Raw genomic sequence first — 24,745 nt, 5'->3', positions numbered from 1 at the left:
TAACACTGAATACAAGAACCTCCGTGTGAGTATGAAAGAGGCAGATGAGCTTCTATCTCACTTCCAGTCAAAAAAAGCTTACTTCCCGTTCGTGGATGTACCAGACAAAATCTCAGCCCCCTCCATGGCGAAGACCCGTCCCTTTCTCTTCTTAGCGATTCTCACTATATCAGCAACGCGGCGGCCGCTCCTGCAGAGAAAGCTCGATGAAAGATTCCGGCGGGTGTTGAGTGAAAGGATTGTCCTCCAAGGAGAGAAAAGCCTAGACTACGTTCAAGGTCTCCTGGTCTATCTTGCATGGTAATGCATACCTCGGCTTTTATAGTGCGTGCAGTGGCTGACAATGGTGTGGCCTCAGGCATCCTATACACATCCGACCATTGAACAATCAGATGTGGCAGTACGTTCAAATTCTCCGAGGTATGCTGTCAGACCTGAGGTTTGACAGGAAGCTACACGAAACGACTGCGCGCAATGCCTGTCTTGGATGCTATAACCTGTCCTCGCTGTGAGCCGTCCTTATCTCGGACAACAGCAAGCTGGCTAAACAGACTCCTAGATTTGCTCTTGGCTTTCAGCGACGCAGCGACTCGACGCTGTATGATATCATAAAGTCCACTCTTGAAGGAACCGCATCAACCGACCAAGATAACACTCACCAAACGTTGCTTTCCAGGACCCAGATGCTGTGGGAGACTGTAGCTCGAAAGTCTGAGCAAGAGGGTGATAATCTCCCAAAATGTTCTCTGTCATTCCACCTGCAGATCCAAGACCTTGAGCGCAAGATCCGTTCTGAGACCCCGGAGACAGGTATATTGGGACAAATGCCTGCATCTAAGAGATTAGCTGACGAAGCCAGCTTCGCTACGTATCTCGATACTGTCGCTGAAAGTGGTCACAGCGTATCTCCCTTGGATGGCTTATGGCCCAAGCTCCAGCCGTAAATCATCACACAACCCCGGATCATCTGAGTACCAACCATGTGAATATGTGAAGGAAGCAAGATCGTGCCTAGCGGAGATTCGAGGCTTTTTCGATTACTTTCTCTCGTTACCAGCAGACCAATACATCTACTTTTCCATCAGGGAATGGTGCCAGCTAATTCTTACAATCAGCACTGCCTCACAGATATGCTTTCTCACCCACCCTTTCATGAAAATCCAATGGTACGAGTTTCAGACTAAGGCGCGATCGACCATGCAAATATACCTGGAAAGCCTCTTACACCGCATGAAGACCTTATCCGTCTCGAAGTCTGGGGTCACACCAGACATTTTCAGCATGTTCAGATCGGTCTTGGATGTTGTTCTGGAAACATACGCTGTCGCCAGGATCAACTCTCCCTTGCAGTCTGATTCGGATCCCACGGGTACTGAAGGCACAGACTCTCCGAGTGTGGGTGCAACGAGCACGACGTCCAGACGGTGTCCCATGATGAATGGGTCCATCAAGCGGACGGAGTTCTGGGAGGCAGTGCAGCAGAGTAACACCCTCTGTGGAGGAGGCCCGGAAGCCAAAAGCAATGGTCGGTATTCAGGAGTGTTCGGAGCTGGTATGGATGGACTGTTCGATGATGCTCAGGATTGGCCGAGTTTGTTTTCCGAATGGGTCAGTTTTACTTAGGTTAGGTTTCTTGTGTGCTGGATGCTGCTCGATAACCTCTATAGTGGAGTGCTAATCGTTAGAGTTAGTGCCCTTAAAAGAACATAGAGGGCACACCCGGAACTTCACGATTGCAAATGACTTGGCTGGTTATTCTTGAGATATTTGCTGTTGGCTCTGATAGCAATATCAAAGTACGAAGATCATTTTAAAATACATTCCTGGATGTCGAGGCTCTGATATTCCATGTGACACATTTACCGCAACCACGTTGCTTAACTGCCGGTTCCTACACATAGTCATTCGGATGACAATATCAAAAGTCATATCAAGTGCCGTTCTCCAGCTCGCAATCGTTGATTTCCGAGTCACGTCAGCCCACAACAGAATCAGCAATAGCAATGAAAGGGCTTTCAACAGATTTGAATCAAGCAATGAAAGAGAGAACCTAGTGGGAAGCAAATCACCCACGTCCGTCTCTTCGTTGCAGATCAACGGAGGAACTCCTGCAGATAGCATCTCAGCTGCGTCTGAAACATCCTCAGCCCGGTGTTTACACCAGAACATGCACAGTACGGAGTTTTCCAAGGAGATTTACACATACCATGAGCAGAGCCGCATACATTGCTGAAGACCTCTTGCTAAATGGGCTCGAGGAAGGACTCCTCCAGCAGAAAGTGTGAGATATAAATAGAGCTCCGACATCTTGTCACGTCTTGTCGATCTTTTCATGCAAACCCTCCCGACAAGGCGAAGAACTCCCGCAGTTTGAAACACGCAAGCGTTCTAGCCTTTCCTCACACTTCCACCCACAACCACTACCATGGACCAGAGCCGCTTCATAGTCACCACCTTGGAGCGGGCAGGCATCCCCTACTGTGTCTTCGGGTGGCCGGTGGCCGACGCCTTCGGGATGAGCCACACTATCGTTGACCTCATCGCCCGGCAGAGCCTCGACTTTGCGGGCTTTGTGATCCCGGACCGGTACATTCCCAACGCCTATGCCGCCCTACGCCACCGCGGGGCGCACCCCTGCACCCTCGGCCGCGACTGCGTCTCGGTGATCGGCTTTCTCAATCCCCCCACGGACATCGTGCACTGGCACACACCCAACGAGGAGGCGATGATCCGCACCGGCGCCTGGCCCAGGCTCACCGTGCGCATTTACCGCAAGTCCATGTACATGTGGTTGTTCGCGGACCCGCCACTCAACCCTCGCCCCGACGATCTCTACTACATGTGGTCCGATCAGGTTCGCACGGGTCGCCGCCACCACCACCGCCGCGGCACCGGCTTCGTCATGCCCACTCCGGCCTGCTGGACCGACGCCCTTGTCGTCCTGCACGCGCGCGACTTCGACGAAAAGGATCGCTACATGCTGACCCGCCTCTGGCACCGCGAGCTCCTCCGTGTCTGTATGCAGTTGCTGCAGCCTATGCGCCAAGGAAGCCGCCCGCTGCTCCTGGAAGGCGAGCTGGATCTGCACCTCGCCGGGGTCATCAAGGCGATGCGTGCCGCGCTGATTGCCGGTGATCCCGACGCTCACTCCGACCTGGTCGAGGCGGAAATCCGTATCGTACGCGCACAGCTCCAGAACGATGAGCCGCCTTGCCCTCCGCCCCAAGGGGTGACCTACGATCATGAGGCCGAGGTGGCTTGGTGGGAAGAGTGGGTCGCTGACGGTCGCTCGAATGCTGGCGGGGATGATGGCCGCATTGTAGGCCCTAGGGTTGAAGAGCTTAGTGATGACGATGAAGACGACGACGATGAGGAAGACGATGCGGAATATGAGGAAGACGAGGATGGTGAGGAAGATGAGTTGTCCGAGGTGGAGTAAGTTTTACTATCCTGCCTGATCCTCAGAAGCCTCGCTGAAACAAAAACAGAAAACACCAAAAAAGCCACATGAGAATGGAGCACGTTAAGCGTGCCTTTTTCTCGAAAAACACCACATTAATCACCAAGGGAAAAAAAAAGAAAGAAAAACCACCAATAAAATAGAAAAAAAACGGTTAGGCCTTGAAAAAAGGTTCAATCAAATTGCTTACCACAACGACAGTTCCTCACCCCTGAGGCAAGTACCCGATCTCCAAAAGACATTCAAAGAGCAGAGGCATGCAAGCTAATGAAAGAGCTTTAGAATGTCTTGTATTATCTCACAAGTGCAGTTATAGATATTTGGGTGGTGCATTGCAACAAGAGGCCTTTTGACAAAGATCACTGTGTATGCACTGGTGTGGTCTTCTTCGCAGTCCCTGCCAGGCACATCCACATACCTTCATTCACCTCTTAAGCTAGCCCTAACTCCACCATGTATGAAATACATCCATCCAACCATGATACAGCTTCATAGTTATATCAACCATTCATCTTGTTAAATTACATTAATCTCCTTTCCCCGCACTTTTTATCTCCGTGCCACATGTCTCATGTGGGGACCCAAAGATACCCAGTTCAGCACATTCACCACACACGTTGGCATGACAAAGATAGATTGAGATAGAAAGTCCTTCTTCCTGATCAAGATGTCTCTGGATTTCTTCCACAACAAACCATCAACTCTCCAGAAACACCCTCAGAGTTTCTTGCCTGAAGACCTGATCCACCATGCTGCAAGATTTCCGCGCACTGAATCTGCTGATTCTTATCTTCAGTGCCATTAATGTCATCGCTTTCGGCCTCTTCAAGATCAGTCTTCTGAACCACCCACGCAACAAAACCTATCAGCCCACAGAATGCCGCGCCCTCATCCAGGGCCATCGCTTCCGAGCCCGCAACAACGGCCTCTCGCCTCACCGCGCGCGAATCCGGCCAAACACCCGACTAGCCTTCGTCTCTGGGATTGAAAACGCCTTTACCACCCCAGACGAAGAGTACGCGACTCATTTTGTCAGAAACGCAAGGCATCTGATCAACCTCAAAGCACAAGACTGGGAACAATTGGCCAAAAGGCTCCAATCCACAGCTAACGAGCTCACCAGCACAGCGCACCGTCTCCACCTCGCAAGCGTAGTCCAGTCCCTCTCACTCAGGATCATCCTGACCACACTGCTCAACGCGGAGCTAGACATCCTCCCCGACGCCGACAAGCACATGGTCTCCCTAGCTCAGGCCATCAACCGCGCCTGGGTATCCTCCAAGAACGACGTCGATCTCATCGAATTCGCCCACAACCCTGACCTCCAAGCCTCCCTCTCCGCCCTCTTCCCCACCTTTGAAAGGACCAACCCCCGCGAAAACCCACTATGCTGGATCCTCCCCGGCTTCGAGACAAGCTGGCGAATCAACCTGCGCATGGTCCTGGAACTCCTGCTCAACACGGGCCAGACTCATCTCGACTGGACGGCCACGATGACCGCTTTCGCAGAAAACCCCACGAAGACACAGTTCGAAGCCCCGGGAGCAGACGGCGTCTCCGCCAAGGATTTAGTGGCGGAGGGGCTGCGGCTGTACCCCCCGACCAGGCGGATTTACCGCGCGTTCGAATGGGAGGAGAACGGTGCGAGAAACTCGGATACCTTCGCCGCGGACGTGGAGGCTTGTCATTTGGCGAGTGGAGTCTGGGGACGAGATGCGCTGAAGTACAATCCGCTGCGCTGGCGGGCTGTCACGGATGTGCAGAAGCAGGCGTACATGCCTTTTGGCGGTGCGCCGTTTGAGTGTCCCGCTAAGGCGGTCTTTGGGCCTAGGATGATTGCGATGGTTGTTGGGGTTTTCGTGGGCGTTTTGCAGGTGGGTAACGGTTGGAGGATGGTCGATAAGGGTGGAAACGGGGTGAATAATGTGTTCTGTGGGGAGAGGTTGAAGAATGATCGTGATTCGTATGAGGAGTTGTTTCTTGTTAGGGCGGCGGGTGGTGTCTAGATCAGCCGATGGGTGTAGTGGGATCCTGGCATGTTAGTGTGGTCCTAGCATCACGTGTATCTGACTGTGTTTTGCTTTTGGAGGAGTTGAAGTGTTATCAAGCAGTCTGATTCTAAAGCCTGAATTTATTTTGTCATGTGCCTTGACTGGTGTCTTATTTGAACAGTAAAGCATCTCTATCTCGCAGAATACCAGCCGCACAGAGTAAGCTCTTCTGTTGTTCCAACCCCCAAAACGAGACCAACAACCAGATGCAGTATCCCGACTATAGCGTCCAAAGAAAACCTGCCGTGCCGGGTCGTGGTGGATGGACATGCTGGGCTGTGCACGCAGACGCGTCTGTACCCCTGGCAGCACTCTCCAATCGACAACTTCAGCACTTTCCCCCTTGTCACACACTCCTGGTCACTCTCATGAGATAAAGCTGGCGACCAATAGTGTATCTCACAGCCATGACTCGCTATCATGGCTAGTGAGGCGCGATCAATCTATCCACAAATGACAGCATTGCGCGGATGCAGGGGTGGCTGGATAGCGGCTGTTAGGACTTACAGTAGTCCCATCACCCCCCTGCAACTCGACAGCGGACAAGACCGTGGCTGGGCCACCCCTCACTCCCAGCAATGTCTCGTTCTAACTTGGCGCTTAGAGAGAAGCTTTAAAAGTGGGAATGATTCCCGCAATCCGGAGTGCGGGGTTTCGCAGAAGCAAAGGGAATGATCTCACACACCCAGTACTGTACCCCCCGCGACCAGAACTGACAAACCGACAATGGGAAGATTGCGTCACTTCGTGGGCGTCGAGAGCTCGGAGCAGCTGGCCTTCATCGATGAGCTTCAGGCGCTTGGGCTGAGTAGCACCATCAATCTGCCGGAGGTGAGTCCACCCGAATAACAGTGGAAGTTTTGACAATTGCTCATGCCGACCAGCTGGTGGTTGTTGGCGACCAAAGCACGGGGAAGAGCTCCGTGCTTCAGGCCATCACCGAAGTCTCTTTCCCTGTCAACGCCGGAACATGCACGCGATTCCCAACGCAGATTTCCTTTCGACAAACCTCTGTGGCCAAGGAGTTCCCGATCAAGGCCACGATTGTGCCAGGACAGCAGTCGGAGGGTGACGAGGCGCTGCTCGCTCGCATCAAGGAGTTTGCGGTCGAGAAGAAAGCGCTGGGTCCGGAAGACATGAGTGAGATTATTGAAAAGGTTTGCCTCTATTCACAGATCTTACTTGACATGGATGCGAACGACTGATGTGCTGTGTAGGCGACGGAGTGCATTTTTCGCGACCACCGCGGCAAGAACTTGAGTCTGAGCGATGCCACCCTGCGCATTGAGAGATCGGGTCCGGACGAGATGCACTGGACCATTGTTGATCTCCCGGGTCTTGTACGGAAAGATAACAAGAAGAAAGGTGCAAAGGAGAATAGAGTCAGTGGGATCCATGAAGAGACCGAGGATGAGAAGCGGATGAATGCTGCGGTCGCGTGGGAGCTGGCTCGGACCTACCTTGAAAACGAACGGAATATTGTGTTGTAAGTCTGACCCGTCACAGCTTCACCACTGGGAAGCATAAGGCTGAGCGCCCGACAGAATTGTTATGGACAACGTCGATGTCGAGCGACATCGGGTATGGGAGGTGATGGAAGATCTCCCGGGGCTGGAACGACGGTGTATCGGCGTGCTGACGAAATGCGACCGCAAACAAGAAGGATCTGATAATTGGGTGTGTATTGCTTGCCCTCCGCTACGTTGTACAGCACTGACTATCCTACTGCAGATGATTCAACTTCTGCAGAATGGTTTGTCGACAGTTCCTCATCTGGACCACGGGTGGTTCGGACTGCGAAACCGAGTCCCCGTCGAAGCGCACATCACCGACGCGGAGCGAGACGAGCGGGAAAGAACCGAGTTCGCAAAGAAAGACTGGGAAACCGTGGCCAAGGACCGGACCGGCATCCAAGCGCTCATGCAGTATGTCGACAGGGAGCGACGGGCTCAGATCCAGGCCGGGATCCCCCATATTGTGGCAGAGATCCGACAGAAGCTGCGCGAGTGCGAGTCAGACCTCAGACGCATGGGCGACTCACGTGACGAGCCCAAAGCCCAGCGCTATTTTGTCTTTCAGTTCTGCAACGACATGCAGCGGATGGCCGAGGCGACGCTGCGAGGCCAGTATCAAGACGTGCCGTCTCAGGACCCCCGGATCATGCTGCGGTATGAGGTGCAACGCCGTCTCGACCAGTTCTACAAGGAAATGTCCGACATACAGAACATGCCATTGCCTTTCTCCGATTTCGACAAAGATCTGGCTGTCCTGAACTCGACGAGTTCGGACCCCGAGGTCTGGGAGGACATAGTTCGTAGAACCCCGGGTCTGTACGCGGAGATCTACAAAGAGGCGAAGATCAGTGAAGGCCGCAGTCTGCCCGGCGCGGTGCATCCGGATGTAGAAGAAAAGATTTTTCGGAGGCAGTCGACGCACTGGGAAGGGATTGCTCGACAGTTTGTCGACGATGTAAAGCAACTCGTGCAGGCCTGTCATGAGGTACTTTTCCGCATTGCCATCCCAAACAGCAAGGTGCGCTTGGAGGTGAGCCGCTTACTGGGGAAGACTATGGACGAGTGGCACAAACACATCGACACAGCCCTTGGGGAGCTGTTGGAAGACAACCGAGCGAGGCCGTTGGTGACTCGCAACCCGCAGTTGCTGTTGGACACGATCTCTGCGGATCAAAGTCGAGGGAGGATCCTTCTGGGTCAAAAGGCGAAAGCCGCATCAGAGGATCGAAGAGCCAATGGCACTGACGACGCGCAGACAGACCGTCCACAGTTTATATCGACCATACTGAGCCAGGTGCTTTTCGTGCGTGCAAGACTTCAATCCTACTACATGATCGCCTTGCATCGTTTTATCGATAATGTGGCCATGCAGGTAATCGAGCGGCATGTCTTGGGTCCGAAATGTCCGGTGCTGGCGGTGTCAGTCGAGACGTTTGCTAAGCTGGACGATGAGGAGCTAAATGCTATCGCCGGGGAAGACGAGTCTGACGCTCGCATGAGGGCCAGGCTGGAAAGACTGCGCTCTCGCTATACCGAAGCTCTTCGCAGATGGGAGAGGTTGAGAATTCTGTAGAGAGCCTTGCCTTGTGAATTTCTGGATCTTTGCTTGTGCTTACAAATGATACGAACTCTTGTCTGATGCACAACAATTGCGGCGTATAATTCTTAGCTTCATAGTATCGATAGCTGCCAGTCTCCGGAGGCCGTCACTAACATGTGCCAACACTGACTCTGGCCATATATCAAGAACAATATGCCAACTTTCAATCGCCCTGCTTTACCTTGCTCAAGTACTAAAGCTCCTGCTGCAGTATAAAATCAGAATGGGATTCAGAAACGTGGTGGACGAGCTGCCCGTACCGAGATTGAGGTAGAGCTTGAGAAAATGACAATCTATGGTCAAAGCAAACAATATGGAGCAAATGAAGCAAAGATAAAAGAATGAAGAACAAGTCACCTGAGAACCAAGACACCGAGAAGCGCAGTCGATGATATGTTTTCCAGCAAAGATGATATCAATGATTCCCGAACAGAGGCAGTAACCGCCATGCTGCGTCTGCTCAACACGGGGTCAACTTGTGCCATTTCAAGAGCATTTACGGTATGATTCCAGAAGGAAAACATAATCCCAGTAGCGATAAGCAAATACCTGAGTGTAATCACAACTTACTCGATATGCGCTGAAAGGGAGCAGTGAACCGTGGTAGAGCAAACGATCAGTGCCGAGAACAAAGAACCCATCAATCAATGTGCCCCAAGCTGTGCATTCACCAGGAGCAGATCCAGACAGAACGCGGTGCATTGCGTCTTTGTCTCGTTAATTTCTTCTTTCTTCCATCCTGGCTGAGAATTCTTTCCTCCACCGCATTGCATCCCACTTTCTTTATCCCCTCACCCCACACTGGCTGGATGCACGCTGCGCATAGATATGATCAAATCGCAGCGCAATTTGGCTTTCTGCTCACGCAGTGGCAGTCCTATTCTCTGGGCCATCGCCATGCTTGCGTTATATTGGATATTGCTAGTCTTGACCAGTCTCTACGGCGGCAATAGTACGAGCAGACCTACAGACATCGACTTCTCGCAGTACGCGGTCGTGCAATATGCAACCAACCAGCCGGACCTATGTAGCGCAGTCATGCAGTTTGAGTCTCATGACCGTCTGGGTAGCCAAGCCGATAGAGTCTTTCTGTATCCTTCGCACTGGGACCCGGCGAGCGATTCTACGGAGGGCAGACTGCTGCTCAAAGCACAAACTGAGTATCATGTCAAGCTTCTGCCCATCGAAGTTCAGATCCCATCAAATGGCCGTAGTAAGCGCACTAGTTCCATTAGGCAGGTTGAGCAGAGCTGACAAAAGATGCACTGACAGGGACAGAGAGCCTAACCAAGCTGTTGATGTTTAACATGACACAGTACGACCGCGTCTTATTTTTGGACTCGGCTGGTGTCATTCTCAAGGCATGCTGCACTCTTCTCGCCCGGTCATTTCGAAGCAGCACAGATCGTTGCTAACTCTAGCCGCAGAATTTGGATGAACTTTACTCGCTCCTTGGAAGCCCGATCGCAATGCCCCGCGCCTACTGGCTGGACTCCGGGTACCCCAAGCTCACCTCATCCTTCATGCTCGTGCAACCTTCGGAGATCGAATTCAATCGCGTGTGGAAGGCAATTCAGCAGGATGGCAACGCCGAATCCGACACAAATATCCTGAACAACCTCTACCGTGACTCCGCCATCGTCATCCCGCACCGTCCGTACCTCCTGCTCACCGGAGAGTTTCGAGCCAAAAACCACGCGAGTTACCTAGGCAGTCCCCACGCGACCTGGGATCCCGATGTGATCCTGCAGGACGCGAAGTATCTGCATTTCTCCGACGGACCCGTGGCGAAACCCTGGAATAAGACTCCGGCGGCAGTGATGGAGAAGGAACAACCGGATTGTGATATTGATACTGAGACGGGTGCGCTGGACTGCCGGGCTCGTGACCTCTGGTTGGGATTCCACAAGAATTTTGCGGAGAGACGAGAGGTATGATATCCCTCCCTAGGGCTTTGATAAGGGTCGGAATGGGCTAATCGATTGGCGATAGATGATCTGCGGAGCGGAATTCGTGCCCCAGCTTGACGGAGAAGCTGAAGGAGTATGGATCGCATCGCAGAAACATAATCTATCTCTTCCAGGGACGCGGAAACTGATAGACCAGGCTATCGAGGGTCCTCGTCACGCTATGCTATGGATCCACAATCGCATCCGGCGTCGTGAGTAGTGATTCAAATCGAAGAAAATGCTGGTCCTGGTCGATACGCAGTTTCGCATGCTTCAAAATCAAGGAGACGAACAGGACTGCGCTTTTGGGAGCGTACCTCAACACGAGCCGGTTAATGGCATCCTCAAAAGTACATTTGATCCACCCCTGTCTAGCCGTTTTACAAAATCTGAACCGAATGGATTTTTTGCCTACTAGCATAGCCAGCCAGCCAGTGGCTGGAAGAATCGCACTGGAGAATTGCACTGCCCCTTGTCTTCTACCTCTGCCACTCGTTACATCCGCCGACCGTCAGGTTGACAAGAATCGTAGCTTTTGAGCCACGATCTATGTTCCATATGTAGCCTTTGGTACAATGTTGTCATCAGAAAAGCCAATCACCTGTCAATCCGAATTGCATTCCTACAAGATGAGTTCCCACTGGGCAAGCTATTGGCCCAGCCACATTACGGTCCACAATCTCTACCATCGTGTTTGGATCACACTGTACGGGTTGAATGAAGCTCAATCCAGGTACTAGAAAAAGAATCTTGTGTGATAATGCCTCAATTGCTCCAAGCTGGGAACAAATCTAAGCTTTAGCCTATTTCGCGCGCCCCCTCTCAGCGCCCAGCTCACGCACCCATCACACTTTGCCCCTTGTGCTGCTCAGGCAACTCCCTACAAGTGAATATGGCGGATGGGCTCGTTTGCTCTCACATTATACTGCAGTGTTACATTGGCGTCTTTGTAAGACGTCCGGAGCCATACTCGTCTCAAGCAACAAAAAGTACTGTAGTGGTGGTAAGAACCGGGGCTGGTTTCTAGGGGACAGAAATTATACCGGATTGCCAATGCCGACCGCCCAAGTTGTCCTCGATGCTACTGTTTTGTGTAGTCCAGTCGTTGGGAAGGTAGCATGTGAAGGATAAAAGACAGGCTGGAATAGTGTGCCATATGCCACACATATAGAGGCTTTGTATCTTCAGAATGATTGGCTAAGATAGCACTCGCAACTACCCACTTATTTGGGTGGAATGATCCATTTTTAGGATAAGCTTCTGCGTCAGAGACTCGTGTGGTTGTGTACTGTTTGAGCCTGATCATAAAAGCTCAACCTATGATCGGCATGAGAGTTGAGCTTCGGAAGTGTGTATCGCGTCCATGGGCAATACTTTAATCGAAGAGGAGTCTAGATCAACCCAAGATTTGGGGAGCGGGGCAAAGCGTATGAGTAACAAGAACATTCAAAGAAAGTGATACGAAGCTACATCCTGTGCATAAATGGTGCGACTATGAAGAATGCCTCTACTGGCTACCCTAGAACGTCAGCAATGCATAAATCTATTCAGGAAATCATATTAGGATGGCTGTGCAACGGCTATACGAGCTGCGGGGAGCTGTATAAGCTTTTCGGAACAAGCATTACGGTAACAAGCTCTCGTATCAAGAGATTTAAGCTCTGGCTACTGGCGGTCTGGCCCGTATTTAGCTCGTATTACCACACTTGCTACGAAAGGTTACCAACGGTACAGAGATCTCCCTTCCGACTGCCGCCCCTCTATCACCTTCTGCATATCTTCCGAAGCGGTTATTTAAGTAGCCCCGCCGGGACGCTGAAACCAGGATTGCCTAGAATATTATTGGTCTCACTCTTACAACCATTACAATACTATAAATCCTTTCTCTGACAGCAATTTATCCCAGCATCTAAAGCAACATGCCCGTTCCTCACTACGGTGTCTGGGTTTGTAAGCCGACTCGGTATGTTGCCCAGCGACATGGCGTACGCACCCCACACATCGAGCTTTATTTCAAAGATGACGACTCCGGGAGGGAGCGAAAGGCCGCCATCAACGTGAAATCGAACGGAGAAGAGTCTCGCTTGGTGTTTTGGTCTTCTGATGACTTTGCTCATCCTATCACCGTTCAACTTGCCCAGCTGGACCTAGGCTTTCGTTCGATTCCGGATCCTCGAGGTCGTGCTCGAGATCTTGTGGGACTAGACTATCTGCGACTGCACAACCTTCTGAATCTCGACTCTGGACGAGTTCTGCCGCATGATATACCTGGCCGTGACAATGATATTCTGGACGTCGTCCAGCCGATTCTAGATCGAGCAATCAGGAGCTCAGCAACGGTGTTTATCTATGGTTCGTCCTTTGGATCCGGAATTCATGATGTCCATATGAACCAAGGCAGTCTTCCTCGGTACGACAACGGCGTCTACCAGGACGGGGGCTTGCTAATTCAGTTTGCCGATGGGCATTGGGAAGCAGTCTTCCTGGCGTTTGCCTCCCAAAGGATTCCCACCGACGATGTGGACGGGCTGCCGGAGCGACAGAGTCGAAGTCTGTTGCAAATCCTGGCTCCGCGAGAACACAATCTCTAAAGAAGTCGATTTAAAGCATGGTGGTAGTTAAAGCATGGTGGTAGTCAATCAAAAGTTTTTTTGTTTCTTCAATCCTTGATCCGTAGAAATTTACAATGCCGTTCTAATGCAATCATCATCTGTGGGAAGTCCTAGCTTTAGACGCAGACGGTCTTCACTAAAGTAATGTCGCTGGGACGCTCTCAGATGGTCACTTGAAGTTACTTTCATCAGCTTGGGAAGCTATAATGTACAAGATTACTGTCAAACAAAATTCACCTTTCTCAAGGGGCATACTGTTCACCACCGATACTTGAGTATGCATGTACAAACTGAACAAGTGCTAAGATTTCGAGATGATCAGACTCTATGCCCATATTCCGGGTAGACTGCTTCCCCACATCTGCATTACCACTGTCAAGTCTGGAACAGGATTTCCTAGTTCACACCCGCCAGTTGATACCGAAAGAAACGAATTCCGGATGATCCCTGGTAATGCGATCCTCAGACGACGGGGCAGAACAGTCGTCGTCATCAATTACAGCCCGCGAAAGTCCAACGATGGAACTACATATTGTCTCTCATCAGTAGATATCAGTAGATAGACAACAACAGTTGAGCATCAGCTGGGTCCTGGAGGACGTACACCGATTGCTGAGTATAGTCATAGGAGATTTGCTCCGTCTCCGGCATGTACCATCCCCAACCTCGGAGTCGCATGTACCTATTTATTCCCAAAAACAAGATTCTCAACCACACAGCGATATAGAAGCCGTCAAGCTTTGACTACGAGAAAACTTAGACCAAGGCCCTGATCATCTTTTCTTAAATAAATCACCTTGTCGGAGTAACCCGGATTGGAAAGATCATCAAGACCTGTGCCGTACGCCAGCCCTAGCAGACACGCCCATGCCGGAAGAACGAATTCTTACCAGCACGATTCGAAGCAAGATTGAAGAGCGATACAGAGTGCTTAGGCTAAGAATGAAAGAATAAGTTGGGTCAACTTGTCAGATAGAAGAGGGAAAGGTCTACGGGTGTGGGGACAATACTACCATGGATGTTGTCTGCTTTCATTCTTCCTGCAAGTCCGATCTTCCCGAAACATGGATAGGCACAATAAAATGCAAATGGGCCGTATTACCTTCTTTACAGATATAATAAGCACATACGACCACAGGGTGTGGAAAACAGGGCTTCCCGTCCGCTCAGCCATACTTAAGCCACACGCCGGGAGGTTAGTAGTTGGGTGGGTGACCACCAGCGAATCCCTTCTGTTGTATGTTTTTATTTTTGTCCGCCATCGACAAGTTTAGCGTATGCAGCTCTTACCCAGTGTAAGTGTGGTCAACCTTCTTCTACATCGATGATAAAACAGGCCGACCGCGCTGGGCCACTTGACTGCCATGCGCAGTGCTCCTCTACTCAGACATGGCGACAAATTGAGAGATTTCAGTTACCTAGTAGATGTCTTATCAGGAGCGACCCGGGTCACCTTGTTCGGCTGAAATGGCGAATATATCCATTCTTCTACAGTAGATGCGCCCCGTCTGAGCACGAATTGCATTTTTCTACTAGGGAAGATAAAGGGTTGTGAGCAACTTCCATCGTGCCAGTTGCTTAACTTCTCTCTCGTGTGATCTGGAGATATGTCTCACTTTGTGACTACCCTAGCTCGCGGCGTCTATCTATATCAGCCCGCGAAGGGAAGCCGATCTGCGCCAAAGTGGAGGTTCTTCGGCTTTCATGCCATTGACAAAGCAGGGTCCAGAGCCGACCGTAGCATGTTGGCGGCCGGGGCATATTGGACAGCAGGCCAGAAGATATAGGGGTAGCAACAAAGCCACGTAGCACTTGTCCAAGTGATAGCCATGGGTGTATGCGGGGTTGGGAATGTCACGTCACGTGGTTTCTTTCAACAACCAAGGGGAAATTGTAGCGAGGCCTCCGAAGGGGTGCGCATGCTTCGGACCCACTTTGAGTAGTTGAAGGGCAACATAGTCAAATCTGGAGCCACGAGATTGACAAGCATGCTGAATCATCCAGGGGCGACACAAATTTGATGAACAATAAGCTTGTTTTTCACTCTGATTTCTCTATCTTTACAGCAGGGATGCAAGAAGTAAATAGAAAATCAGTCGAATTATGCCGGGTGTATCGTAGCATATATAGTCGATAGTCACCACCTTCCACAACGCCCTATGTTATCATATCTAGTACTCTAGCGACCTTGAAGAAGATTACCCTAGGTGGATCTCGCCTTCGCACTGGGCAGCATGCATGAAGTTCGCTTTCAACGGAGTCACACTATAAGCAATTAGTCTGCGCGCTGGGAACGTGAAGAAAGCGAGACACAAGATGCAACTCTCGATGGATGAGAATCGAATACATGACACGTACCTGGTCTTTCCTTCACGTACTGCCCAGTCATCATCTGCATCCGAGGTGCGGTCCATACTTCCGTGGATATCTGATAGGTCTGGCGCCCATCGCAGTAGCAGCGGCGAATCCGCGTTCTGCGTAGTCGTATCTCCCGACAGCGGAAGGACTTGAAACGGACTGGCTGCCAGCCAACGGTTCGGTCGGATCCGAGTATACACGACCTTCCTGTCTCCGCTGGGAACAGATCGCAGCGGTATGTTCACGGAGTAGAGTTCTACGCCGTCGTCCCAGCTGTGGTAGAAATGCTCAATCAGCGTACGGCATGTCTAGATGCATCTGTAATCTGCTCTTGATTGCAAGTATCGTCTTCGGTAGCTGGCTCAAAGGATAGAGCAATAGACCTCTTTCCACACAGGACGGCCTCCATGGCCCCGCCGATTGTGCCACTGGAGAGGGAGAACAGAGCTGTTGCGTTCGCTCCGAGGTTGGGGCCTGATACCACCAGGTCGATCGGGATAGGCTTGCCCTCCTGCTGGTAAGGGTGATAGTGATGCAGCCCGATCTGCACACAACCAGCGGGGGTCGAATTGACGAGCATCCATGGACGTTGATTTTGCACCCCAATGCTGCTGCTGTTGTTGGTACCTTCGGATAGTCCCGGAGGGTTTTGGTGCTCGGTGCCTTCGAACTGGAACAGTTCGCCAGGGGAGAAATACGTCGCCTTGACCACCTCCCCGACGAAGTGGGCTTTTCCGATCCAGGAACGTTGCTGGTTTGGCAAGACCACAGTCACGATGTGTCCTTGGGATTGGAGTTCGTGAACCAGGGAATGCACGTACGGGGATGTATCCCGCGAAGGGGGCCCGTCGTCGTTGACAACCTGAAAAGATTAGCAACTCGAATTGATTCCTCCTGCCCGAAGGTAGATCGTGCGTACTAGAATATGCATTGGGTGGGAATTTGTGTGGTTCAGAGCAAGCCTTGAATAAGAGTGTGCACCAAGGAGTGGCGCAAGGAGTCTGCTGACTACAATCAATAGATAAAGGCAAGGAGAAAGGAGAATAGCTCTGAAATACGGGAAATCCACCAATATCTTCCATCGCGTACGGAGGATGTTGTAGTGTTTTCCGCACCGGGCACTGCTTGTCTGCTGTGGGGTAGGTATTACGGCATATGATTCTGAGGGGGGGAAATGTTCCCGAGAATCGGGGAGGCCCCGAGGGAATTCTTTCCGAGACCGGACAGTGTTTCTAAAGGTTTTTTATGGGATGGCCGTCTGTGTTAATGGGAGTAAACTCGTGAAAGAGAGCACCAAGTGTTTTGACAGAAATTACTCTTGTCTTGTTAGGCTCATTTTTTAACTTTCAAGCCACGTCTGCGACGCTCTGACCACGGATGGCTATATACATCCCGTTTTCAATTCCAGCAATCAATCCACAAACTCCCCAGCTTAGAACAGCTTCTTCACCGACCGCAAATACACCAAGAGATAGACGACGGAGTAATTGAAGACCACATAAGCCAGAAAAATGCCAAAATACGGCCAAATATCCGACGAGTCTAGCCCGAGGTTCGCGAGATACTGTTATCTTGCTGTTAGCACAACCACCCACAGATTTGTTACGGTTGGGATCTCACCTCATCGCCAGAATTATAATCGCAGTACCCACAGATCCCCGACTCCTCCGGATTCGACAAATACCCGACGCCCCTCTCAGCGAGCCACGGGCCCGCGTACTCGCCGCAGGTCATGTTCGCCGGACTGCGGAAGTAGCTCAGCTCATCCTTTTCGCAGACGACCGGCATCCCGCGCAGAACGGAGGTCAGGACGCCTCCAATCCAATAGGTGAACGGGGTGAGGTAGTACATGGTGTACTTCCAGAAGACCGGCATCTTGTCGTGCGGCTGGATGATGCCGTTGAATAACTCGCACATGGTGATGAAGAAGGGCATCAGGGTAGCTGCGATGGTTGCGTCGGCGCTATATTCACTGTTATTAAAGCTCATCGAGCCGCATGGCGGACGGCAAACTCACCTCAGCGCGGCAATCCACTGTCCCCACGAGGTGGCAAACAGGAAGAACAGGAAGAACATCAAGAAACTGTATCCGGCGGCAAAGCCGTCCGGCAGCCCAGCGGTGAAGTAACAGATTAGATAGAACATCACGCCCGAGCCGATGGCCAGCGGCATCTCGCAGAGGATCTGCGCCGTGCTGAACGCCACCCAGCCGTACATGCCCGCGGGTCCCTCGCGGGCAAGCCAGATGTCGCGATTCATGACGAAGCGCATTGAGATGGCATTGATGAATTCGGGGACGAGCATCAGGCACAAAAAGCAAAGGAATGCTTTGGACTCCAGGTCGGTGGAGCTGTTGCCCAGCTGGTAGAAGGTTAGGCCGTCGAGGAGGGCGTGCGCGAAGGAGGCGTATAGACGCGAATATGGGTACTCGGGGCTGCGCCAGTACTGCCGGAGGGTTCGACCGGTCAGGAGCCTGACTTGGCGGTAGAATGACGGGGAGGTGGGCTTGTCGATGGTGGGTGAAACCGCTGCAACTGTGCCTTGCTCTCGGATGGTCTGGATCTCAGCCTTGACTGCCGCCGCTTCGGTAGAATGGTTCCACACGTCGACCCAATCGACGCTCTTTTCAGCTTCCTTCATACCACCGACGACAATCTCGATGAGATAGTCTGCTGCGTTGGTCACGTTCTCGGGCCGGTAGCCGTGTCGGCCAAAGTATTCGAAGATTGCACGGCCTGAGTCTCCTACTTCGCCGAAATAGTAGGCGTTACCACCGGGACTTAGGGCTAGGACGCGGTCAAACTGGTCTCGTTAGTACCTTTTCATCTTGTCGGTTCAGCGAGAGAAACTCTACCTCTTCAAACTGTTCCTGATTAGCTTGATGGATAGTGCAAAGCACAGCCAAGCCTTGGTCGGCCAGCTTCCTGAGCAGGGCCACAATACTTGAAGCACCCTGACTGTCAAGACCACTGGTCGGTTCGTCCAGGAACAACACCAATTCGGGTTTCGCGCAGAGCTCCACGCCAATGGTGACACGCTTCTTCTTCTCAATGTCCAGACAACTGATCACAGCATCTTGCAATTCCATCAAGTCCAGCGTGGCCAGAACAACGTTGACATAGGCCAGTTTCTCTGCATCGGGGGTATGCCGATTCTGTCTCAGCAGAGCGGAGAACTCGAATGCTTCGCGGATGGTGCTCGTTTCGTCGTGGATGTCCATTTGCTGGCAATACCCGATGCGACGGTTGTAGGATTCGTCGGTCGGATGCCCATCGACAAACATCGTGCCGCTCAGATGGCCTGAGCTTTGGCGTTGAGTGAGGGCCGTCAACAGTGTGGACTTTCCTGCGCCAGATGCGCCGACCAAGGCCGTGAGGCTGCCTGGTTTACAGTACCCAGACACCTTATTCAGCAGCCTCCTCGACTCCCTGCCTATCTCCACGTGAAGCTCAAGGTTCTCCCATGTGAACGTCGACTTGCATGCCAGAACGGCCTGCTCCAGAGCGTGGTCTGGATGAGGAGATTGGCGAGCAGCGGGCATGCCCTTGGAGTCTCGCACACCACCAACTTCCTCATCCTGAGTTGTCTGAGCTTTCCTCGATTTCTTCTGGGATCCCTTGTATTGAATTGGTCCTGCACTAGAGGATTCCCATTCAACGGCCTCACTGACCCAACACGTTGCAGCGATGTAGAACACGGTGAAAAGGCACAGGATGCCGAAGTTACGCCACACGTGGTGGTAGTAGAAGCCGAAGTGAGAGGCCATGTAATCGTCCCCGGTGATGATCGTGGTCCCGATCCGGCTTCCGTAGTACGCGCATGTCTGGTAGGTGACATCGGTGTAGCTGGGTCCAGAGGGAACAATTGATCCGGGAGAACAGGTGAAATCTGTGCTATGGAACTCGGCCGCCATCATCGATTCGAAGGTGTAGATGACCGGCGTTGTGTACTGTGGGACATGTCAGTACGTCTCAAGCAGCCAGTGCAGGGCTACGTACCGCTATCCACCCCACCCAGGGAACATTATTGATAAGTCTGTCCAGCGAAATGACATAACCTCCAAGAACAATACATGCCAGGACGGAAAGACCAGCGTAGCGCAACGCAACCTCAAATGTCTTCGAAAACGCAGCGAACAGTCTGAACTGCTGTGTCAAGCAGATCGCGCAGAGGAAGATAAAAAGAAAGTCTATGAAGAATGATCCAGCCTGGTAGAGTCAGTGTCGGTAGGTATGGTGGAAAATGATCATGCTTACGTTGGTCTTCAAGCCTGAAAGAAAGTAAACCACGACCTGAAATAATGCACTGATGGTGACAAGAAGCACGACATCGGAGAACAACCGCGCCAGACACACGGCGCTAGGCCGGACAAACGCAAACTTCTTCTGACGGCTGAGAATGTCTCGCCCCTGCATCGCGTCCTCCAACTCCGACATCTGCAACCATGCGAGCATCAGCGAGGAGTAAAAGATGACACCGCCGCGCGAGTACAGTCCATCGCTCGTTTGGGGCATATCATAAAATAGACTGCCGATGAGCAGCCCATAAACGACAGCCGACATCAGCTTGATGTAGATAGGCCCCATGTGGTTCCTGGTCTGCCATAACTGCCGTCGGCCACAGAGCACAATCTGCCGGAAGAGAGAAACGGTATAGGGTGACTTTGGCGACACGAAGCGCGATTTCTCGGTCTGCACGGCCTTCTTGAACTCTTCCAGACTTCCTGTATCTGAATCATCCGACGAAGTCTGTCCGCCTAGGCACTGATCCTCGTAGTTCCGAATATCTCTTTCCACGGCCTGGTAAGCGTTGCTCGCCCGGAACGCCTTCTCTAATTCCTCCGCTCCCTTTGGTGCACGGCTCTCCCAGCCCGGTTGGAATCGTCGTCGATCGGGAATGGACACACTTGTTAGAAAGTCGCAGGTGGTCTGCATTGGGGCGCACTCGTAACCAAGATCCTCGAAATAACGCTTTGCGTCGCGCGCAGGTCCTTGGTAGAGCATGCGGCCCTCGTCGACCAGCAGGACCTTATCCACCAGATCATAGATAGCATCAGAGGCCTGATACAGCGTCATCAAGGTGGCCTTGCCGCACGTGTCCGTCATGATGCGGAGACTACGCGCGTAGTCCAGCGCAGAAGATGCGTCTAGCCCTCTCGTCGAGTTGTCCCAGCAGCTGATCGCCGAATCCGTGGCCAGAGACTCTATGATCGAGATGCGTTTGCGCTCGCCGCCGGACACACCGCGAATAAACTCATTTCCGACCAGCGTGTCCATGGTGTGCGACATGGCAAAAACACGTCCGTAGATCTCCAGGTAGCGAGGGATCCGGTCCTGATATCGCTTGGGGGTCTTGCACTGCAGCGCGAACTCCAGCGTCTGGCGGACGTTGAGAGTGGGGAAGTGCACGTCGTCCTCTGGGCTGTAGGCGACTTGACCGCGGTAATGAGTCTGAACCTCCTCCAGACTCAGTCCGGAGTAGTCGATGGAGCCAGTAACCCCGAGATAGGAGGAGTGATCACCGGCGATAGTGCGCAGGAACGTCGAGCATCCTGCTCCGGGTCTCCCCAGCACACTGCAAATCAATTCGGTCAGCTCATTGGTCTGTGTTCCACCGGTTTAGACCCGAAAACATGACTCACAGCATCATCTCACTACTCCGCACCACGCCTGAGAAATCCCGAATCAACTGCCGTCCCCTCTCCGGCTTCTTCTTCGACGCCCACGGCTTGATGGTCCATTCATAGACATCCTGCAGGGTCAACGTCCGCCACAGCGCCGTCCCAAGAGTCTTGACCTTGACATGATCTTCCCCGTCTCCCCAGGTCGAAAGCGACTGGAAGCAAACCCCAAGGTTAGATCTCATCTTCCCAGCGCGCACCTCCTCGTCCAGAAACTTATCGAACGAGGAATGCGGCTCCGCATATTCCGGACGCGCATCCCTGCGGCTCTGCGCGGTCAAGGTGCGATGGATCTCCGTCAACTCCCCCTCATCCTCCTCCGACAGAAACACATGCGACAAGGGAGCTCCGTCATCATGAGCCCTCGCTCCCTCCGATGAGGCGGTGGCAGAGGACTGCAAGTGTGGTACGGGATGTGGAGGCATGATTCTTAGCCCAGGGCCATTGAGAAGCAACAACCAGAAACCGGGTCTGACTCCAAACACAACCACCGCAAGATATTGGACTCTATTTAAGGACAAATTGAGGGAGTGCAGCGCGGGATCCGCGGGGTAGTGGATGATTTACATACTCTCGGTCCCCGGAACCCCAAAACGGAAGCCAAGACACATTTGGTCTAGGCGTTTTGCCGGCGGCGATAGAATCATAATCTTATTAAGTAATAAATTGTGATTTGCAGCCCTAGCCGCAGCAAAAGCCTATTCTCCGACTGGCGCAGAGAAGCCCGCGGAATGACCTGGGGAATGGTAGCCATACTTGCAGTCTGAGTTTTCAGCCCGTTCAGAGTCGTGATTGGTCTACAAGCGCTAAGCGGGGAGGAGCCTTAGCGAGGTTGACGCCCATCGAAGATGGGGTCAGCAAATTGCGGCGCTATTTTTACTAGATTAGGAAGCTCGGGGGAGAAAAAGCTTTTTGTGCCGGAGACCCACCGGCCCGTGCCTGGCTGTTTTCAACCGAGGGTGGGTGGTAGAAGACGAGGTTAATCACGAGAATGTGCTGCATGGTCTTGCATGCATATCGTATTGCGGGTATTTGCCGTCTTCGTGTTAGTCGAGGACTTGACATGTGTGCTCATTACCTAGGGCATCGATTGATCTCGTGATCAGCAGACTCCGATTTCCGCCTTGCCGCGCGACATCACTCGATACATTGCTCCTCATCGTTTGCAACCACAGCCAATTTTGATAATTGCCAGTGCTTTTGAGGCTACACGAATTGTTCCATTAAGAGTTCTTCGTGGGGAAGGAAAACAGACTGACATGGCGGGAAAATCGATGATCATGTCATCACGTGATTGAGAGATGCGAATGTCTACGGTATATCGCTCAAAGACGACTGTGCCCTGTATATAGCAATTGAGCTCATTGCTCAAGGACACTTTCAATCCCTGACTTCTTGCGGTGAGCTGCGAAAGATCTCCTTCACAACCGATATTGCCGTAGTTGATTTGATCAATCACGCACCTTCTAGTTACGAAGCCAAATTCCTCGACGGATCAGTCTCCCAAAATCGAGAGAGCAGGCCGAGAAGAGCGCTATGGAAGAGTGAAGACTAGCTAAGTTCAAAGAGTGCTAAACTACATCCCCAAGTTCCCCTTCTCAAGATTCTTTCGAAACAGGCATGCCTTTCGGAGCTCGCCACGAGTAATGACGTCCTCACGAAACAATGCTCATCATACAAGGTCTTTATGATCGAGAATGATGAAAACGTTCTTCATAGTTCAATTGTTGAATCCTGATTGATCTGTAATCCGCGATTTGTGTAATAAGGTCTCCTATATGCGATCACCATTGATGTCTAAACAATACCGACAGGAGACTTTGTGCATATACAAGATACATGCGCTGAATATAACAAAGATTTCAGCGAGAGTTCTCGGCATCTTTGTACTTTACATATCTAGCTGTCACGGAACCGTTCTCAACCTGTCATTGTTCTCTTTGCTTTTTGCAAACGGGGCAGCTCTGCCAGGCCTGAAGGTCCTTCTCGTTCAATCATACCCACATCACAAGAGTTTAGAATTGTCCTTCCTACTTGAGCGACATATTGGCCGGATAAACATGAGACAACATGTTTCCTTTCCCCGTAAAAAATGTCTACAATGGCCCACTGTACATGACATGAGGTATGGAGTATCAAAATTTCGGTCTATGAAGTAAAATGATGACGTAATTCCTATTGAGGATATCTCACTGACACGTATATCCTAGTTCGGCATTTCAAGTCCATTATATCTTATTCAGGCTGCTTGTGTGTCAAAAGCAGCGTCTTGTCCTTCTCATGATCGGTTCATGAGTGCTCAAATTGGTGCTGACCTAATCAGCAATTAGCAACTGCATTGATGACCTTTCGCTGCCCAGCTTACTGCGTACTGAAAGATACTTCCAGGTCTTTGTGATAAGCTGATTGGTTGGAGCGATCTCAGACCCACATTAGGCATCAACAAACAAGCTTCAGGTCTCAGTTTAATGATAACCTACCTTTCTGGCTGTGATTTTTTCAGGATCATCATCTCATATTATTCTCACTCCATGTTACTCATTAGTCTTCTCATCTCGAATATCTTCGCATTCACCATGGAGGCTATCGTGGACTCTATTCCCGAGCAGTTATTCCTCGATCTACGAGTCTCTGCGGTCCGCAACAGAACCGCGCGTATCAACTTGGTGGAACCATGGGCTTCCGAGTATTGCACTGCTGTCTTAGAGAAACGATATGGTGATGCGATATTTGCTCGATACAATTTAGCTGGACAGGCAGTGAATGGTGTCTATACCGAATGGAACATTACTGTCTACGATATGATCATGTCGGATGCCCAGGAGTACGCACAAGACCATCCGGAGCTTTACGCCGATGCCTTACAGCTTTACAACAACACAAATTCGACCGATACACGACGCGATATTATTAAAGGACTCGAAAGAATTACGTTTGATTAACCATTATCTTCGCCAGCCTGAAGAGCGGTTCTAAGCTTCTGATCTCATTCATTTTACAGCAAGCTTACAACCATCTGCCTCATAGCATGAGAACTTCAGTGTCACTAAACCTATTATCAACGTGATGCATCTAGTGAGAGCTCCATAATCCACTTGCCGTCTACGCGCAATTTGAAGGTTTCATTCTACAGGTATTATCAGCCCGCCTCACAGATGCAGTAACGATAACACATGTGCTGGGGCATTAGAACGGCCGGTTTCAGGTACCAAACACATGAGCAGGTACAATCGATATAAAGCTCAGGAACATTTTTGTTGTCTTTACCTTCTTGTAATCTTCGATGACATTGGAGCATTTAGAACTCAGAACCCTATGCAAGTGTGCAACTCTTGTGTATAAGGTGTGGTGGTGTATAAGGTTCCATGGGGGGCGATTTCCCAGTGATATCTGGACAGTTTCAAAATGCGACTAACCTGCCGTTAAACTCTTGTTTGAGTGTTCGCTCCTGAGATTCAACAGTTTTCTTAATCACCTAGTTACGCTATTTCAACTTGTCATGGCAACACGCGAAATTTTAG

General features: G+C 51.4%; 9 protein-coding genes across 9 annotated transcripts; 7 read left to right on the top strand and 2 right to left on the bottom strand.

The window, feature by feature from the left end:
- Positions 1 to 97: 97 nt before the first annotated feature.
- On the top strand, positions 98 to 1,905 carry ASPACDRAFT_121715 (uncharacterized protein). The gene is made up of 4 exons (XM_020196462.1): positions 98 to 300; positions 359 to 508; positions 560 to 810; positions 860 to 1,905. Exons 1-4 carry the CDS (start codon positions 125 to 127, stop codon positions 1,621 to 1,623), a joined length of 1,341 nt encoding a protein of 446 aa, XP_020055265.1. The 5' UTR covers positions 98 to 124; the 3' UTR covers positions 1,624 to 1,905.
- A 520-nt stretch (positions 1,906 to 2,425) lies between these two features.
- On the top strand, positions 2,426 to 3,439 carry ASPACDRAFT_61614 (uncharacterized protein; the record flags this gene model as incomplete). The annotated part of the gene is made up of 1 exon (XM_020203676.1): positions 2,426 to 3,439. One exon carries the CDS (start codon positions 2,426 to 2,428, stop codon positions 3,437 to 3,439), a length of 1,014 nt encoding a protein of 337 aa, XP_020055264.1.
- Positions 3,440 to 4,209: 770 nt separating this feature from the next.
- Positions 4,210 to 5,466, top strand: ASPACDRAFT_61613 (uncharacterized protein; the record flags this gene model as incomplete). The annotated part of the gene is made up of 1 exon (XM_020203675.1): positions 4,210 to 5,466. The coding sequence occupies one exon, from the start codon at positions 4,210 to 4,212 to the stop codon at positions 5,464 to 5,466; it is 1,257 nt and encodes a 418-aa protein (XP_020055263.1).
- Positions 5,467 to 6,237: 771 nt separating this feature from the next.
- Positions 6,238 to 8,598, top strand: ASPACDRAFT_1889373 (putative dynamin family GTPase; the record flags this gene model as incomplete). Its single annotated transcript, XM_020198522.1, has 5 exons — positions 6,238 to 6,342; positions 6,396 to 6,668; positions 6,729 to 6,997; positions 7,056 to 7,188; positions 7,243 to 8,598. 5 exons carry the CDS (start codon positions 6,238 to 6,240, stop codon positions 8,596 to 8,598), a joined length of 2,136 nt encoding a protein of 711 aa, XP_020055262.1.
- Positions 8,599 to 9,453: 855 nt separating this feature from the next.
- Positions 9,454 to 10,794, top strand: ASPACDRAFT_44550 (glycosyltransferase family 8 protein; the record flags this gene model as incomplete). Its single annotated transcript, XM_020201438.1, has 4 exons — positions 9,454 to 9,838; positions 9,898 to 9,974; positions 10,053 to 10,556; positions 10,618 to 10,794. 4 exons carry the CDS (start codon positions 9,454 to 9,456, stop codon positions 10,792 to 10,794), a joined length of 1,143 nt encoding a protein of 380 aa, XP_020055261.1.
- Positions 10,795 to 12,493: 1,699 nt separating this feature from the next.
- ASPACDRAFT_1857405 (YukJ family protein) lies at positions 12,494 to 13,165 on the top strand (the record flags this gene model as incomplete). Its single annotated transcript, XM_020197544.1, has 1 exon — positions 12,494 to 13,165. One exon carries the CDS (start codon positions 12,494 to 12,496, stop codon positions 13,163 to 13,165), a length of 672 nt encoding a protein of 223 aa, XP_020055260.1.
- Positions 13,166 to 15,384: 2,219 nt separating this feature from the next.
- On the bottom strand, positions 15,385 to 16,475 carry ASPACDRAFT_44548 (5'/3'-nucleotidase SurE; the record flags this gene model as incomplete). Its single annotated transcript, XM_020201437.1, has 4 exons — positions 15,385 to 15,451; positions 15,545 to 15,817; positions 15,940 to 16,406; positions 16,464 to 16,475. The coding sequence occupies 4 exons, from the start codon at positions 16,473 to 16,475 to the stop codon at positions 15,385 to 15,387; spliced, it is 819 nt and encodes a 272-aa protein (XP_020055259.1).
- Positions 16,476 to 16,976: 501 nt separating this feature from the next.
- ASPACDRAFT_1881672 (putative ABC multidrug transporter) lies at positions 16,977 to 21,649 on the bottom strand (the record flags this gene model as incomplete). The annotated part of the gene is made up of 7 exons (XM_020198248.1): positions 16,977 to 17,108; positions 17,165 to 17,507; positions 17,562 to 18,346; positions 18,399 to 19,493; positions 19,543 to 19,752; positions 19,801 to 21,118; positions 21,186 to 21,649. The coding sequence occupies 7 exons, from the start codon at positions 21,647 to 21,649 to the stop codon at positions 16,977 to 16,979; spliced, it is 4,347 nt and encodes a 1,448-aa protein (XP_020055258.1).
- Positions 21,650 to 23,800: 2,151 nt separating this feature from the next.
- Positions 23,801 to 24,166, top strand: ASPACDRAFT_44546 (uncharacterized protein; the record flags this gene model as incomplete). Its single annotated transcript, XM_020201436.1, has 1 exon — positions 23,801 to 24,166. One exon carries the CDS (start codon positions 23,801 to 23,803, stop codon positions 24,164 to 24,166), a length of 366 nt encoding a protein of 121 aa, XP_020055257.1.
- Between the last annotated feature and the right edge of the window lie 579 nt (positions 24,167 to 24,745).

Source organism: Aspergillus aculeatus, assembly GCF_001890905.1.
Source record: "Aspergillus aculeatus ATCC 16872 unplaced genomic scaffold ASPACscaffold_10, whole genome shotgun sequence".
Taxonomy (NCBI): Eukaryota; Fungi; Ascomycota; class Eurotiomycetes; order Eurotiales; family Aspergillaceae; genus Aspergillus; species Aspergillus aculeatus.
Note: the sequence above shows the minus strand (reverse complement) of the source record. Positions and strands in the feature narration are given on the sequence as shown.